At 36.2% G+C, this 19,373-nt stretch overlaps 1 protein-coding gene across 26 annotated transcripts in view; it reads right to left on the minus strand.

Moving 5' to 3' along the window:
- jar (Myosin heavy chain 95F jaguar) overlaps positions 1-19,373 on the minus strand; it is a 105,156-nt gene that overhangs the window by 81,828 nt on the left and 3,955 nt on the right. For 7 of the 26 annotated variants that reach the window (XM_073960913.1, XM_073960920.1, XM_073960914.1 and 4 more), the window contains exon 2: positions 16,310-16,466. In XM_073960913.1, the coding sequence (XP_073817014.1) occupies positions 16,310-16,349 (40 nt within the window). In that variant the 5' untranslated portion in view covers positions 16,350-16,466. Of the gene's footprint in view, positions 1-16,309; positions 16,659-19,373 lie in introns of all 26 variants that reach the window. The other 19 variants (XM_073960910.1, XM_073960898.1, XM_073960909.1 and 16 more) reach the window with 5 other exon arrangements.

The raw sequence follows: 19,373 nt of genomic DNA on the forward strand, positions 1-19,373 counted from the left end.
TCCTTTATGAAGAAATTTGGTTAGTAAAAGTGTTTGGTGTATGTCAATGATTTGGCATAATTATTGTGTTTTGGTTTTGTTGTTGTTTTTTTCAGGCAGGGGGTGTATCTCCGTCAGCACAGCTGACTGATACTTTCTTACTTGTTTGTCAGCAAGTTCATACGCCCAGAATTCTGAAACTCCCAATGTGTGTGCCCGACTACAAATCCTAGGGTTGTGTATTCAATGCTTGCAGTCGGCACGCGAGTTTTTTGTTAAAAATATAAAAAACAGTTAGTGGTGCACATGTAAGCATTCAAACAACCCTCAATGTGTGTATGCGTAGCACAGTGTGTAGTGTGTTCCGCTACAAATCGGAAGTTCGCATGATCGAATCCAGCAGAGGAGCAAAATAAAATAAAATTATGAAGTGTGTTGAAATCGAAATCAACCTCAACTGGTCTAAAAATAGAACATATGTTTTTAGCTTATTTTTCAAATTCTAGTGAGCACACGCAGAAAAATATATGTTAGAAATATGTTTGAATCCAGTGAACATCTTTTGAAGAAACGGTAAGTTACAATGTTACAAAAAAAAGGAATTAATAAAAAGCAGCAAAATTTGTCTCTGCTTTGTTTGGTGGTGTGTGGTAGTTGTTAGTCAATAAAAACAAAAACTCGCCAAAATTGTTTTTTTTTTAATCTCTCAGAAAAACCAGTATTTTTTCTGCTTGCAAACAAATATATGTTTGCTGCAAAATATGTTTGGGACATATGTTAGAGAGGCCATGTGTGCATAGAATAACTAGTTATTCTAGTGGTTATAGAATAAATAGTTATTCAGTGCGGCATACCCTTGTTAAAATAATGGGTTAGTAGGGGGTAGTAACGACTACCAAAAAGTACTATTAAAACCCATTAATTTGTAATGATTTTTTTTTTTTTTTTGCTGAGATAGTTTTCTATAAACTCTGACATCCAAGGTATTGCTTAGAGTTCTATTGCTCGACATGCTTTTACTGTGAGAATATCTCTTATTCTGTGATTTATGCTGCAAATTCTTTACAAATTGCCACAACATCCAACTTCAATCATAATCCCCCCCAAAACTCTTTCAATTTGCTTCATTAAAAGTTATTAGCAATTAGCCTGCTGCTGCCTATTAACAAACAAAAAATGCCTTCTCTCTCTCTCTAAACACCAATTATTTTTGTGTGTTCCTTCTAAATACCGCAATTAAATAACTGAATAAACAAAAGTCCGCCACCACATAGAAGTTGTATTTCCTCATTCTATCCATCATAAATATGTAAGTATTCTATAGCTCAACATGGGATGTGTAACACACAAATTCCCCAGCTTTGCAAATTAGCCAACAAAACTCGACGATGACACAAGGAAGCCGTAGCTTGTTTCGGTCCATTTTCTTTTCTTGCAGACAATTTAACATAATCTTGACGGGAATGAATGTCATCTTCTTAGAAGTAGGTACGACGTACCACCACTCACTCATCTTGTACACGTTGTCTACTATCATGGGGCCACCACATTCACTTCATAAGTCTGATGATGTTAAGAGAGTGAAGTGAAGAAGAAGTACATGAAGCAGTACGAAGTCAAAAAAAGAAAGAATGTAGACAAGTTACTTGTTGTAAATTGAAGGCGCCAAGGCTCCTCAAAGGCATGCGAAGTAAATGCATTCTTTTGTTTCCTTTGTTGTTTTTGTTGGCGAAAAATAAGTCGAGAGATACAAAACAATTATTCGCTTACTTAAAGGGAGGATAATAACGAACAAAAAGCTACTTTCATGAGAATGATGACGAATATTCTTACTTTGAAGTAATACTTATGAATGTCTCAAGCTATTTATACTAGAATTTTAGTTTGTACAGAATTTACATAATTTGGACATGGGAAAAATGTAGTCTAAAAGAGTATTAACTTTTAAAATGTATGTTAATTTTCTTATTTCAAAGTAGTCAGTCAGTCTCATTCTCAATGCCTGCTGTTCTAATTTCTTAAACAACTTTAATTTATTTATTGAAGAAATATTTTATTTATTTGGTTTAGAGCTGAAAAAAGCAATACCAACGAACTTGTTATGTGACGGCACAGTAAAAAACTACAAATCTCGTTGCTAACCCATTATTTTAACAAAAAATAATTATTTCTGGCGAGATGAAATAAATTATGTTTTGGCCACTAAAATCCGACGAATAAGTATGTACTTAAATAAATAGCTATGACTTTTGTTGATATTTAGTGCCCAAAAAATAACTACTTATTTATGGCGATATTTTCTTGTTAAAATAATAGCTTAGTATGGAGATTTGTAATGAGATTTTTTTTCTGCGAACGTTTGTGCCAAAAATTACCCAGCAAAAATTCGGATCCGTTAGTCATTATGTAACCAAATACAAAGTAATGTAACAAGGTAAAACTACTTACTTCACCACTTACTAAGTACTGAGTAAGGTTACACCGGGCATGTGTGTCCGACTATAAATCCGAGGGTTGTGTGTTAAACGTATCAAAAACAGTTGGTGGTGCACATGTAAGCGTTTAAACAACCCTTAATGTTCGTACGCGTAGCACAGTGTGTAGTGATTTCAGTTACAGATCAGATATTCGCATGATTAAATCCAGCAGAGAGCAAGAAATAAAATCAAAATATGAAATGTGTTGAAATTGAAAACAAATTCTACCTCAACTATTCTAAAAATAGAACATTTTTTTCCTCTTGAATTTTGTGTTTCCGCCGTTTTAACTTAAGGAAGTGAACAAAAAAAAACTCACGGGGCATTTTCGTTCAGAATAACCCCCAGAACAACTAGTTACTCACTGCGACTACCAAAAAGTTTTACATGCAGAAAAATATATGTTAGAAATATGTTTGCATCCAAACAAATATTTGTTTGGGACTGATTGCAAACAAATATATGTTTGGATCCAACAAAAAAAAAATTGTATTATTTATGTTATTCTTTTTCATCAGTGTTCTAGAGAACATCGCTGAGTAAAGAAGGTAAAGTGAGTGAATAAATCAGTATTTTGTCTTTTCTTAAAGAAATTGTGCTTTTTAGTAAATTAAATGTCCAATACATTTTATAATTGAATCAAAAAGGAGAATGGAAATATATTATTGGACAAGGCATTTAATATTGGTAATTACATCAATACATTTTTCATATACATACATACATATCGTCACCTTAAATGCCAAAAGACGTAACCCTCAACATAACCCTTTGAGGGTTACGTCTTAGGGCATATGTGTTTCACATTGACATTTACGCTCCCTTGCTCTCAGAAAGCGCCCACTGGTACCCGTAGAACGGTACCTCCCGATTTTAGGTATTTTGAAAGTTGTAGCCTCCACCGAAATGACTGAAATTTGGTATTTAGTCTTCGTTGGGGGTATAAAACTTTCCACCTGAAATTTCTCGGTATATGTCCACGTCTTCATATAACCCCCATAGAACGATAGGTCCGGATTTCTGGTATTTTGAAGGTTGTGGCCTCAATATCCTTCCGAAAGGGCTGAAATTTGGTATTAAGACTTCCTTGGAAGTATAAAACATTCCACCTGAAATTTGCCGATATGGGTCCACGTCTTCATATAGCCCCCATAGTACGGTACCTCCCGATTTCCGGTATTTTAAAGGTTGTGGCCTCAATATCCCGCCAAAATGGCGAAATTTTGTGTTACGTCTTCCTTGGGGGTAAACAACTTTCTACCTAAAATTTGTCAGTTTAGGTTCAGGCCTTCATATAGCCCCCATAGAACGATACCTCCCGATTTTCGGTATTTTGAAGGTTGGGGCTGTGGTTATACATTTCTCTATTTTATTGACTTGTCTGAAAAGGATTTAAAATAGAAAAATTGTACATACAAACCTTTTTCTACCTATTATTGAAATATCTGTTGCATAATGTTTCTGCTGTCTAGCTATGATGCACATTTCTGGCTTAATGGGTATGTAAACAAGCAAAATTGGCGCATTTGGGTCGAAGAGCCACCTAATGAGCTTCAAGATTTGCCACTTTATGAAAAAGAACAACGGTATGACATCGGTCCATGTTCCTTCTAAATAAAAGGCGGTGAGAACGTAACTATGGTGCCATGATAACCAACTATTTGATGTCTGAAATTGAAACTCTTGATCTCGGAGACATTTGGATTCAATGAGATGACGACTGTGTGGGAACACAGTTTATTACGACAACAATTCGGTGAGCAGATAATTACACATTTTGGGCCAGTCGATTACCCACCAAGATCGTGTGATATCACACCGTTAGTCTTTTTCATGTGTGGATATGATGTAAAGTCGATTCAGGCCTTGTAGCAAAACATCATGCATGTCAGCCACCAAACGAAATGCTGGAACGAGTTATCGAAAATTGTACTCAACGGATGGACGTAGCCGCGGTCATAATCTTCAAAAAATAAATGCTTAAGAATGTTCTGATGATAATAAACATTTCCCGTTCAATTTTAATTTCTTTGTTTTTTTCTTCTTTAACAAGTAGGGAACCTCGAAATGAATCATGCTATATTCTTCCGAATGCTTCCCCTGGTAGCGGATAGATGAATGCCCAGGAGACATATTGGATGCAGTCCCTAACATCTCAGCGAATCTGAAATACTAAAAACCACGTTCACCCCCAAAATCGATAAAGACGGGAAAAACAATTTAAAAAGAGCCAGTCGATTTTGCCGACAGCCAAGTACCCTTAGCCTCTGACTGTACAAACAAGAAATTTTGGACCAAATCGGTTGCTCCATTCAAGAGATATCGCGCGTACTATGTCAGTTAAAATTTTTGAATTTTTATGTGGGAGATACCGGAAGTCGGGACCGTTAAGCAACATCTGCGAACTTTATCTAAGATTCGCAGTAATATTACGATATGCAAATTTGGACCAACGCAGTTCGCAGCAGCTACACAATTCTCAGGAATTGTGACTTGCCACTGAGAACAGCCTGTTTATACAATTCACAACGATTCGAGAGCATGCCTTAAAAAGCTATTTTCCAAAATTTTGTGAGAGAGGTACCCGATATAGTCCATATTCGTACCTTGGTCTATGTCTGGTAGAAATATTACCATGTGCACTATATGGGCCAAATCGTTTGCTCCCTTCCATAGTTATCGTGCGCACCTTTTTTGCGAGAAATTAAAAATTGTTGTGGTACCAGAGGGAGTGGGCCGTTGTGGCTGATTTTTGAACATTGTCTACATTTGGACACAATATTACATACATATATATGTACATATCGTCACCATAAATGCCCGAAGACGTAACCCACAAAATCAAAACTTTACAGGAGAAGCAATAGCGTTATAAAATGAGGGCGAGTATTCGGGATATTATCAATCCTATACGAATGGGAGTAATAAATGAAACCAAAACAGCGGAAACGCTTGGTTTTGGGATCCGTCATTACAAAAAAATCTGCAATATTATCCTATTTTCCGAAATGCCATTTCTTGAATAGGATCGTTGTTTTTGAACGTAGAAGCTTGAAATTTTGACAGAGCATGTATTTTATCTTTATGTATCAGATCCCATCAAAAAACGAATTTCGATTTGCGTGTGGGTTTCGTCTTCGGAAATTTTTGGTGACGATATGTACATTAGACTGACTCAAAAAAAAAAAAATTGGAACTCCCACCACCCTAATTTTTTTCCATCTGATCCAAAAACCTTATATATGAAATTGTATGGTGATCGGTTAACGTTAACCCGTGCCACCCGAGCAATCTTCGTTTCCATGGTAATTTGTATGGGACCAAATGTGCATTTTCACGAAAATTCTCTAAAGGTCGCAATTATGGTTCAATCGATGAAAAAACTTTGCCAGTTCATTATTATGGCAAAAAACGAATCCTACAAACATTTATGAAAATCGGCTCTGATTTTTATAATAGATATATTATAGGGCCCAAATTACCTATAATTGGACATATATGCATATGGAAGCAATATATACACAAAAAAATTACACCAGACGGATGGACATGGTTAAATCGACTCCATATTGTCTGTAACGGATTTCGTCCGAACATACTTGGGGTCTAAAACCATTTTTTCTTAAGGCACATGAACCATAATCCAATAATTTTAAAAATCAAATGCATTTTCGTAGGTTACAAAAGAAGTTTTGGAAGTTTCCAGCGTACATTTTAGGCGTTTGTGTGTAGGTATCATAACCATTGGGTCTAATTATCCCACTGTCATTGAACAAATCAACGCAGCAGTCTACACCAACAAAAATCTTTCTTATATTGCAAGAATGCCACTGGTGAGGATTTTTTTACATTCGGACCATTACACTGTGCGACAAAAAAAAAATGACAAGGAAAAGTGAGTAGATTATGAAAGTAGAGTTAATAGTACGGTCACACTAGAGTTTTTTGCCGTGTTAACCCACTTCGTGAGGATTTATTTAACGTTTGCGCTACACAGAAAAAAATCCGGCAATAAAAAATTATCATATTGACGAAATTATTTGATCGCAAAGTAAAAATACAACTGATAAAATATTTCACATATTGACTAAAATATTTAAAATGGAATATGTGGAATATTTTGATAAATATTTTTGTCAATATGTGAAATATTTTATCAGTTGTATTTTTACTTTGCGATCAAATAATTTTATTAAATTTTGTCAATATGACAATTTTTTTTAATGATAAATTTTTGATTGAATCTTTGAATTTTTTAACGAATGGCTAAAATTTGTTCCTTGTATGGAATTGACATTTGAAACCCAAACCCTTTCAGAGCAGGATATGAAGAATAGTTCTATTAAAAACATTTAATCTTTCAAAAAATCTTTCTACAACATTTTTCGTCCTAAAATTTTACTATAGGTCTCAAAATACACCAAATCTGTAAATCTTAGCCCCATCATTGTATTATTTTGGACCACGTCAAATCGTGCATGTGAGAGCCCATATGATACCTATATTTTCACTGGTCACCTATTTTCACATATAATATAAGCAACCACTGGCTTATCCTAACTACGTAATTTAAGTTTAAAGTACTAAAAATACGCAATCTTTCAAACTCCGGTCTGGCTTTTCTTTATTTTTCAAATATATGTTCACCACAAATATTCCAAAGGCTGTTTAAATGGAGCGCACAACATCTTCTGTATGAATATATAACGAAATCACAACGACAATCTTGATAAAAATTGTAAAATGTGGCCCTAAACCCTATATCAAAAACAAGGGCTGCTAAGAATGTTATATGTTATGGTTACAGATTTCTTTTATTCAAAGACCCATAGTGAAATTTGATTTGGAACATTTCTTTTTTTAACAATATCCCCAATAAGTGAAGGATTTTGTTAGATTTTGATCCAGTATGGAATTATGTAAAATTTACTGTCCAAAATTAAAACAAATAATTTCATCCTAAAATGTATAAATTTGTAATCAAATTTTCTTAAGGAAATAGTATACCTAGATATATGGTTTATTCTGAAATGCATAGTAAATTTTGTGTAGAATTTTTCTTGTTTAAACACTTTTTACATAGAACAAAGTTTTATATTACTTTCATGCATCAAATGGAAAAAAGAAGGAAACATATTTCATCAAAAAAATTGGGAAATATTTTCATGTTTTTTAGCAAAATTGATACTGATATTTTCATGATATATGTATAATGTAAAGAGACATTTCATTTCTTTGGTGACCCACAGTGAAATTTGACGAAGAATATATTTATTTTTGACGCCACCTCTCCAAAATTATGTTTTGTGGGACAATTTTGAATAAACTCAAATGAAGTCCGACTTTAACCCCAAAACTTGTTTTTAATTTTTAGAGATTCCTGGCGATTAGATACAATTTACAGATTTTGTGTATTCTGAGACCTATAGTAAACTTTTATGACGAACAATTTTGTAGAATATTTGGATTTGATATGATTACATTTTAAAGGAGTTTTTGAAAGATATTCGCAAAAAAGCTATTTTGCAAAAAATGACTATGAAGCATCATAAAGCGTTATGTCCAGAGGTAAAAATCAGGGCACAGAAAAAAAATTTTTGCACTTTTCTTTGAAATTAGTTTTGAGAAATATTGTTAACAATGTTTCGACCATGTTTGCTTTTATAAAAATAAAAATTTCAACACCCTTTGTCGCCATTCAAGCTCAAACAGTAATACTTCTTACGAAGCGTTTTGATAGCGACAGTTTAATTATTTAAACGCAGGTGTGTACTGGCTTCTTTCATAAGTAAAATGTCGATTTTACGCCAGATATACTTTCACCCGTGGTGCCACCGTGGTGCAATGGTATGCACGCCCGCCTCGCACGCCGAAGGTCGTGGGTTCGATTCCCCGGCCAAGCAACATCAAACATTTTCAACGGTGGCAAAATACCCCTCAGTAATGTTGGCGACATTTCCTGAGTATTTCAGCCTTGAATAACTTCTCCACAAGTGGTGTCTTAAGACACGCCGTTCGGACTCGGCGATAAACAGTAGGTCCCATATCATTGAGCTAAATATGAATCGGGGTGCACTCGTTGATATGAGAGAAGTCTCCCTTGTCCCGTATGGGATGTTGTGGAACAATGTTTGTTACTTTCACCCGAACTAAGAATTTTACTCCACACAATGTCCTCAAAAATACGACATTGACTGAAAAAACCTTCTATGAATATCGTCGAAGGCAGTAGTATTGTTTGGGCTTGAATACCAACAATGGGCGTGGAAGTTTTTTTTTTATAATAGCAGACATGGTCAACAATGTTTCTAAAAACTATTTTGAAAGAAAAGTGCAAAAACCTTTGTTCTATGTCCTGATGTTTTCCTCCATCAGGGCCGTTAAAGACTAGTCTAATGTGGGGTAAGCCTGGCTGATACAGGACTTTCCATATATCAATAAATTGTTTGTACGAACTCTAGCGATAACCCTTAATGATTTTTCATAGTAATTTTTTGGGAAATCGCTTCAAAAACTAGGAATTTCTAGCCAAATTTCCTACAAAGGGACATTAATTACAATGATGCCAAAATTACGTCATAATTTTTTCTATCGGAATCAATGACAAAACTACTGAAAACGATCATGATAAAGTTTAAAAGCTCTAATAAAGCTTTCGAAAGTTATTTTCAGGTGAAATACAGAAACGTCATTGCTTTCACAGGGAAAGTGCATGTGCGATGTGAAATGGATGCACGGTAAATTCCAGAGCATGCCCGTATGCACCTAAAATGCAGGCATTCCAAGATATCTTATCTCTAATATTTCATAACAACTATTTGGTTACTTTCCGATTTAAACTTTAAAAACGCCGAAGCACGTGTCTCAAATTTTTAGCTCTACTTTTATAATCTACTCGGTATGGGCTCAGGAAATATTGGTTTCCCCTTTGGAAAAAATCATTACTATCACGCGGCTTTAACTAGATTAAAGTGCAAAAGTATTGGACTTTTGTGCAAAAGGTACCTGAAGAAATGGAAAATTTATCTTGAAACTGGATCTAATTTCGGGGGTCATTCCTTTCCACACATATCGTGCCAACAAGTCATTTTAATTGGTCACCGTAATATTTTTGAGAGCTTTTGGGTGGGTCATTATGCCAGGAAGCATGGACTTGCCCACGGAAAAATGGTATCGCTATAATCAGAAGGACATCTTTCGATGAAGATTTCAAAAATATCCTCGAACAGTCCTTAAAATGCAAAATTTTGAATTTTTTGAGGGAGGTATAAATGAACATTTGGAATCATGTTTAATCATATCGGAAGATATCATGCTGATCAGTATTTTTTTTGGTGCCGGTTGGGATTTTTAAAACTTTCGGCCATTATCTCAGAAAGTTAGACTTTCCCCAGAAAAAAAGTGTACTGGCCATTAGTGCTTTAATCCATTGTAGTGAATCGGAAGACAAGATGTCACCTACTATCACAACCCCAGAACGAAACTTATCCTAGATTCGTGGTAGGTAAAAATACAGAGTGTCCTTTGGAGGTGTTTTCGTGATGAGTTTTTCAATCCGTTGCACCCTCTGTAAAGAATTCAGACATTCCACTTTTCTTTTCCATAATTTTAGGTGGATTTAGGTACGTTTATGCAGCCTTAAATTTGCCAACATATTAAATATTCTCCAACGATTCTAATAACAATTTTAAACGATGTACGTTTTTCATGAATTAGTTTGCAGATTATTAAAAGTTTATTGACCCACATAAGAACATAAGATGACTGTCAACAGAGCTGACATGAAGGATGTAGAACATGTTAGTCCTTTGGCAAAGAATCAATTTCACTCCCTCGGTTGTTTTTTTTTGTTCTTAACGATGATATATAAAACCAAGTGCTTTGCAAATAAAGTCAACATATGGATATTGTAGTTGTTGTTGTTGGTTGCTCCACATTTACTAGCTTCAAATTGTTTTACTTCAGCAGCATGCTTTTCAACGTTGACATTACAGAAGTTGATGGTGGTAATATGGATGAGGGAGAAGATTTAAGTGTTGCAAGGATTGTAGATTTTAATGATGATATAGTTTTAATGAAGATAATGGTAACACTCTATGGGGAAGACATTTTTAATTTAGAGATTTATGGGGAGAAGTTCTTTAAACTTCAACAATTGTATAGAAGGGATGGAATAACGAATGAATTTTAGAAAAATCTTTTTTTTTTCATTTTAAAAATTAATTGGACAAGAAAATTAATCAAAAATTGGTAAGACAATTATATAATTTTAATTGAAGGTATTTTAATGACTTATTGATATTTCATGCAAAAAACATATTGCAATTAAATATGAATAATTCGATTTGATATTGGTTGGTTTAATGAACGATATCCTTAATTTAATTAATTGTTGGCAAACAACTGTGAATGAGAAAGAATGTCAGTAAAATGAGCTAGCCGGCGACAAAGAAAGGGCAAAGAACTTAAAAATTAAAAATTCTTATCAATGAATTCAGACATAATCAACAAACCAAACATCAGTTACTAATCTAAACTAATTCAAGTGGTTGTAATTAACGTAATCGTATAAAACATCTAGGGCCGTAAAATATATCAAAATATGAAATGAATGCGACAGTGAATTGGCAGTTGCTTTTAGTCCTTCTAGGCAGATATTTGAACCTCTCACTGCAAACTAGGGTGGTGTTTAGTTTTGTTAGATTTTAAGATTGCCAAAGTGTGGGTACAATTGGAATATGGTAAAATGTGCCACTGGGACCTCAAAGTTTCCATAGAAATGTATGTTGTATGGCACCAAAGATGAATTTTCACGTGTTAACATATTCACATTGTGCTCAAGCTTTGGCAACCTTAAAATAGGTAGATAGATCGATAGATAGATAGATAGATAGATAGATAGATAGATAGATAGATAGATAGATAGATAGATAGATAGATAGATAGATAGATAGATAAATAGATAGATAGATAGATAGATAGATAGATAGATAGATAGATAGATAGATAGATAGATAGATAGATAGATAGATAGATAGATAGATAGATAGATAGATAGATAGATAGATAGATGGTCTTTAAAAGACAGGCGATTGTCTATGATAACGCCGAGGTATTTTAGACTTTCCGCTGTTGTTATTGTGCATTCTCCAATTTGAATATTTATTCTTTCCACCACCCTACGACTTGTAATAAAGACGGCTTCCGTTTTTTGATCGGCTAATGCCAGGCCTTGAGAGAACAGCCATGATCTGACGAACTGTATGCTGGCCTCTGTTACGGCTGTTTTTGCAACAATAACCAGCGCGATATCATCAGCAAACCCTATGATATTAACCTTCTGTGGAAGTTTTAACCGTAAAACGCCATCATACATCACGTTCCATAGAAGCGGTCCAAGAACGGATCCTTGTGGTACTTCTCCTGTTATTTGGTATTCCTTTGTACCTTCTTCAGTTTCATATATCAGGATTCTGTTGCGGAAGTAGTCCTGGATTATGGCAACAAGATATGTCGGGACATTTAACCGTCGCAGAGCCTTTAAGATATTCTCCCAATTGGCTGAGTTGAATGCATTTTTAACATCTAGTGTTACGACCACACAATAATCAGGGTTATCATGAACAAAAATTCCGTGCGGAATTTTTCCCTTTCCCCAATTTCATAATTTTTTTATTTCCATATTAATGTCAAAAAATGGAATATTTTTGTCGATTCGGCAAGAATATTCCATAAATAAGTAGTTTTAGTAGTTTTCAACCTTTTAAAATATTGATTTTAAAATAATTTCACTTTTTTAAATTATTTTCCGTGCGGAAAATTCCGAGGGAAATATTCATGATAACCCTGAATATTCTTTCGTCCCTTTTTTCCAGCTTTGACCATGAATTGCTGCCTTTGCGATGTCGATTACCATTTTTGTTGCATCAATCGTAGATCTCCTTTTTCTAAAGCCAAATTGACATTCGGATAAGCCTTCTGCACGTTCGATGAACTCCTCCAGTCTATCTCGGATAATGCTCTCAAGGAGTTTTCCGCATGTATCTATCATACATAGTGGACGATATGACGGGGGGTTTCCCAGAGGCTTGCCATTTTTATGCAGTAACTCTAGCCTTTGCCTTTTCCATATTGATGGAAAGGATCTAAATTCCAAGCATGTGTTAAATAATTTAAGCAACTGTCCACCACAGCACTTCACAATCTCTTTTAGGACATAATTGGGAATTCCATCTAGGATATACCCTCAGCCTGTGTGAATTGAAACACTTTTTTCCCAACAAACTTATGTATTTCAAAATGTTGGGCATATGAACCGACAAAAATATGGATTTGGATTAAAGCGGGGGAGGTACCTAAAAGAATGGACCGGAATGGTCCATTTTGGAAGTGGGTCTTATTTTTCCTCTCGATATACATATATCGCGCACACCTGTAATTTCAGTTGACCATATAATTTAGAGGTTTTGGATCATTATATCAGGAAACATGTACTTGTCTACGAAAAATATAATATCGATGTAAACAGAGTTATCGTGGCCACTAAGAGTACCTTCAGTAATAATATCCAAAGGATCCTCGAACAGAACTTTAATCGCACAAAAATGTTGAACAATTGTGTGGGTGGTACCACAAGGAGTGTACCGGACCACCTTTGCAAAAAATTAAAAAGAGTCTGCCACAGTGGGTCTGGCAGTCAACGGCGATAAGACGAAGTTTATGCTATCAACACGCAAGTCGTCCAGTAGACTCGGACCAAGTTGATAATTATAAATTTATGTTGATAATTATAATGTTGATAATTATAAATTTGAGATAGTTAATGACTTTATCTACCTCGGCACCGCCATATATAAAACCAACAATATAAGCCTTGAAATAAAGAGAAGAATAATATTGGCCAACAGATGCTACTTTGGTCTAAATAAACTGTTTAAAAGCAAAACCACCTCTCGTCAAACAAAACTTACACTTTACCGGACACTGATACTACCCGTTCTTATGTATGGATCTGAAGCATGGGTACTTGCGAAAGCAGATGAGGCAGAACTTGGTGTGTTTGAGAGAAAAATTCTTCAAAAGATTTATGGACCAATATGCGTTGAAGGTGAATACCGATGTCGTATGAACCACGAGCTATACCAGCCGACCGACATCGATATAGTAAAACGTATCGAACTACAACGATTGCGTTGTCTTGGCCATGTCAGCAGGATGGATAAAGATCCATTTGAATATGAGCCACTCGACGGTATATGCCCCAAGGGAAGGCCAAAACTCCAATGGAAAGACCAAGTTGAAGAAGATATCACAAAACTTGGCGTCCAAAATTGGAGAAGTAAGGCAAAAGATCGCTCCGTTTGGAAATCTATTCTTAGTTCGGCTTATGGAACAAGACGTTCTGTTTAGAAAAAAAAAGTATGAATCAAATCGGTTACAGCCTTCGAAAGTTATTGTGCGCACAATTTTTTCCGAACATCTTTGAACTTTTGTAGCGGAGGTACCTGAAGAAGTGGACCAATATGACTTGTCTTCGAACTTAAACTAAGTTTGGACAAAATATTATGAAGGTCAAATTTTGGACCGAATCGACAATACCGTTCGAGAGTTATCTTGCGCTCCAACCACTACACACGGTGTCATTGGGTTTTTTTGCAAAATTCTGGCTATTTTCTCAGGAAGTATGAACTTGCCCCTGATGAAACTTATACCGTCGTATATGGGATAGTGAATACAAGTTGCTAGAACAATCAAAGATATTCGAGAGCAGGTCCTAAACTGAACTTTTCCGAAATTTTGTGTTGGAGGTACCCGAAGGAGTGAATCGATTGTGTCCATGCTGGAACCTCATCCAAGTCTGATAGAAATTTCACGATGTGCAAAGTATGGACCAAATCGCACAAATTTTCCGAACATTTTCGAACTTTTGTGGGGAGGTACCTGAAGGAGTTGACCGATATGACCCATCTTCGAACTTAAACTAAGTTTGGACAAATTTTAGAGCGAATCGCTTCATTCTTTCGAGAGTTACCGTGCGCATCAGCCAGACAGACAGACCGACATGGCTAAATCGACTGCAAATTGTCTAAAACGGATTTCGTCCAAAACATACATGGGGCCTAAAACCATTATTTCGATGAGGCACATTTTGTCTGTCTGGCTTGCTGGTGCGCACGATAACTCTCGAAGATGGGTTATATCGGTCCACTCCTTCCGGTAACTCCCCACAAAAGTTGGAAAAATTTTCGGAATATTTGTACGCACGATAACTCTTGAAGGGAGTAACCGATGTGGTCTTTACTTTGCATATCGTTAAATTTTTACCAGACTTAGATGAGGTCCCAATAAGGACTCAATCGGTCCACTCCTTCGGGTACCTCCCACAGAAAATTTCGGAAAAGTTCAGTTTAGGACCAGCTCTCGAATCGCTTCGGTTTTTGTTGTAGCATCTTGTATTTACCACCCCCCATACGACGGTACAAGTTTTATCTGGGGCAAGTCCATACTTCCTGAGAAAATAGCTTGAAAAGTACAAAAAAAAAACTATAACACCTTGTGTAGTGGTTGGAGCGCAAGATAACTCTCGATAAGTCTACCAAATATATGTATCTACCAGTTTTGAATATGGATTATATTTGTCCACTCTTTTGCGTACCTCCCACACAAAAATCGAATCACTTTTATTTCTGTTGAAGCCATATGCATTCGCCTCAATTACGACGGTAAAAGTTTTTTCAGGGGCAAGTCCATTTTTCTTGATAAAACTGCCCGAAAGGTTAAAAACCCCATGGTACCATATTTAGTCGCTGAAGAGCACTATAACTCTCAAACTGATTAACCGATTTGGTCCAAAATTTGGCTTTCGTCATATTTTGTCCAAACTTAGTCTCAGTTCGAAGATGGGCAACAACTTCCTCAATATTTAAAAAATGTCACTAAAAATGCAAAACGGAATGCAAGATGTCCCTTGAAAGGGTCAACCAATTTGTTCAAAACTTTGGATCTCCTAATATGTTGTCCAAATTTAGTTTAACTTCCAAAATAACCGATATCGATTTTCTGGTCCAAAATTTATGCGATGACCCGCTGAAATGACTAGTGGACGCGATATCTATCAAATATAGATCAACTTTCGTAATGGACTATGTCGGTCCATTCCTTTAAGTACCTCCTCCCCACCACTTTTGAATTTTAATCCTTATCCACATATTTGTCGGCAAGTTCAAATGTCCAAAAAGGGCCACAAAATTCTGAAAAGACCCTAAATACATTCGATCTGTCCGTAGATGATAGTTTAAATACAGATAGGCTGAGGGTATATCTCTGCCGGCCGACATATACTTTTTTACATGTCTCTCTTTGAGTTAAAACCAGCCTAATGGGGGCTATACCAAAAAGTGGACCTTATAGCCCATCATCGAACTTGACCTGCCTATGCAAAAAAGACACTAGGGTGCAAAATTTTAGCGTTCTATCTCAATTATTGCGGACGCTAGAGTGATTACAACAGACGGACGGACATGGCTGGATCGTTTTAGAATTGTATCCTAATTAAGAATGTATATACTTTATATGGTCGCAAATGATTAGTTCGATGTGTTACAAACAGAAAAAGAAACTTAATATAACTTCAGTAGAGAATATCCACAAACAAAAACACGGGAACTGATGAGATGCAGTGGCAAGGATCGAAACTATAGTCTTCCCTGCTTTACACCTTGGCGAAAAATGACAAATTTTCTTCACCAATAAATTCGTTGCATTAAAATATTAAAACAAAAACATTGGGATTAAGCCACACTATTAAAAAAAAATAAAATAGTTATAATAAACAACAAACATTCAAAACTTACCATCAACATCTTTTTTCGGTTTATTTGTGTAGAAATCCATTTTTTGTTCGATTGAATTCTGTTCTCCTCGATTTTAATGACACAATATGACGATGTTTGTTTGTTTTTTTCTTTGTTGTTAATTAAATTTATTCCCTTGATTAAATTGCAATTAACGCTGAGTAGGGGGTATTGAGTTATGGCATAAGCAAAACAATACGATATCGAAGGCAATGATTTACAATACACTACGATAACTTGTCATTTGGCGTATTTAAACATTTGTGACGTATATTCTATTTATTTATGTATTTTAAAGAAGTTTGCTGCAAATAATGCTGCAGGTTCTGTAAATATGTGTGTGTGTGTTCTGCTTGAGTTTTAACGAAACAAGGGAAAATCAATAAAATGCACTTTTCCTTATCGTAGCCAATATAGGGTGTTTTTGATTTGATAGTGGAGGGTTGTTTACCCCACAACCATTTTTAATTTTCTCCACATTGGGAGAGAGAGAACAATTTGAACCACAACAATAACAATAACAGCAACAGCAACAACACAATACAACAAAATTCATTTTTTGCCCAACTCAAATAAACAAAACATGTGATTGGGGGTGTCAAAAACACAGGGTGGGGGGAGGTGAATGCCCTACCGGTGTTTTGTTTGTTTTTTCTACTTGAATGTGGAATATCGAACAAACAACATTGGTGGTGAGTGGGAAACATGTGTTTTCCATGGAAGCAGAAGAAAACATTGAACAGTAGGAAAACTAGTTTTGTCATTAAGGCTGAGGATAAACCCTGAAAAATTGTTTTAATTTATATAGAAAACATGTTTCGTGTTATGTTTTCTTTGACTTGCTAAAAGCCTAACCATTTTGGTTGGAAGTGTCACCTGTCGACCAGGGTGCGTCACCTCAACAATTATATGTTTGCGTTCGTATATTTTTTCACCATGGGATCGGCATTATATCACGGAATATGTCGCCGCTTTCCAGGAAACAAATCTCACCGTCCCCAGTAGCTTGCAACGTTGCGATGGGTACAACGTTTTGCGAAATAATCTTAGAAGAATCGGAGCAGTAAAACTTGTCTTCCTTATGCACCAGTCTGACCAGTATTTTTTACATACCGCTGATGAATAGCTGTTACTTGCATTATATGCCCGACATTAGTTCGCTTTTGGAGGCCAATAACTAACTGTCTGGTGTTTGGGAACTTCAATGCTCATCGCTAGCTTTGGTATTCAGCCCTTGGCAAAGAAAGTTCCACATGGTGAATGAAGACTTTTCTACGAGGATAAGAAGAAATTGCCACAGCCCGATAAACATTACCATTGTGGCACTTGGTTTGATAAATGACATGTCCTGGTAACCCGTTATTTCCTTGCATCAGACCATGTTCTGATCATTGTCTCCGTAAACAGTCCACTTGAATTCATAACCTTTACCCGTCGTACTTTTCTGAACCATGGTAAATCTGATTTGCAAGGATTCAGAAAAATTCACCTATCACCGCTTCAGAGAGCTGCCCATACCCCCAAATCCTCGAGTAGATGAACGAATTTTCCGAGACATCACCTCTGCCGCAGCCGCTGGCCACATACCTGCTCTTCGAATACCCAATATCAAATCAAAATTCCCAACAGATACGGCAGGACTTGCCAATGAGCGTGATGAGCTTCATCGTCGATTTGAAGAGCATACTCTTGAAGTCAACAGGCCATTGGGCGAACATAAGCGGAAAAAGTGGTTAGACCACTTGAAGCAATGCAACATTGGTATAGGATTAAGTAAATTGTGGGCACTCTCGAATCCGAAAAAGAAGGATGATAGAATGGCTGTTACTTTCAACGGCGTTATAGTAACGGATCCGAAGAGGTGTGCTTGTTATTTTAATCGGCAGTTTATAGATCACCTCAAGAGTGAAGAGGGCGAAAAGGAGTGTGGTACGCCATATAAGAAGAAGCCTCCCAGCCGAGGAGGTACCAACAAAATTTACGATGGGCGAATGTTGCAGACGTCATCCAAAACGGGAAATTATCCATAGCTTAAGCAACTGAATGAACCCGGTTTGAGTATTTAACAAGTGTCCTCAATCTATCGTTACCTACCTATATTGTACCAGAAGCTGAAACCAGTCAAGGATACCAGCAAAGATGAATCTACTGGTCGATTTCTCTCTTGTCGCCAGTAGCAAAGATTCTAGGGATAATACTCCTCCCCATGATGAGAAGCAGTTTCACAACAAATGCGCAGCACTACAACAGCTTTACACGTCTTACCCACACATATCAGTCGAAGACTCAAGCAGAGATGACCTTGCGACCGAACAGTTATAGTGACTCCTGATCTATCGTAAGCTTTCGATGCCGTCAAACATGTCAAGCTGGTTCGAGGATATAGAGAAGAAGACTTCGCTCCAGCTGTGTTTGAAACGTTGGATAATCAACTATATGTGTGGACGTAAATCGTTTTTCGAGTTCAGAAAATAAGAAGTTCAAAACCCGTAGAATGAGTTCCCCAAGGTGGGGGTAACTGATATAACTGTATAACCGTGGTCCTGGCAGAATTTTACTTAAAGGATCTGTGGTTTAAAATAAGTACCCTTACTGCAAAATGCTTTAAAGATTTTATTAGCTCAGGGGATAGCTGTCTCGATAAGCTTTCCAATGGTACCCATGTTGTCTTGGCAGAATTTTCCTTAAAGGATTTGTGGTCAAAATAAGTGCCTTATTGAAGGGTCATTCCCAAACACAATAAATATCGCGACATCGGGCCATATTTTTTAAAGGTTTTATTAGCTCTAGGGATAGCTGTCTCGATAAGCTTTCCAATGGTACCCATGTTGTCCTGGCAGAATTTTTCTTAAAGGATCTGTGGCCAAACTATGTATCCTTATTGCAGGATCATTCCCAAAAACGGTAAATATCGGGACATCGGACAATGTTTTTTAGAAATTTTATTAGCTCAGGGAATAGCTGTCTCGATAATCTTTCCTTAAAGGATTTGTGGTCAAAATAAGTACCTTTATTGCAGGGTCATTCCCAAACACGGTAAATATCGCGACATCGGGCAATATTT

This window comes from Musca autumnalis, unplaced genomic scaffold, assembly GCF_047663935.1.
Source record: "Musca autumnalis isolate F117 unplaced genomic scaffold, ASM4766393v1 scaffold_1, whole genome shotgun sequence".
Classification (NCBI taxonomy): domain Eukaryota; kingdom Metazoa; phylum Arthropoda; class Insecta; order Diptera; family Muscidae; genus Musca; species Musca autumnalis.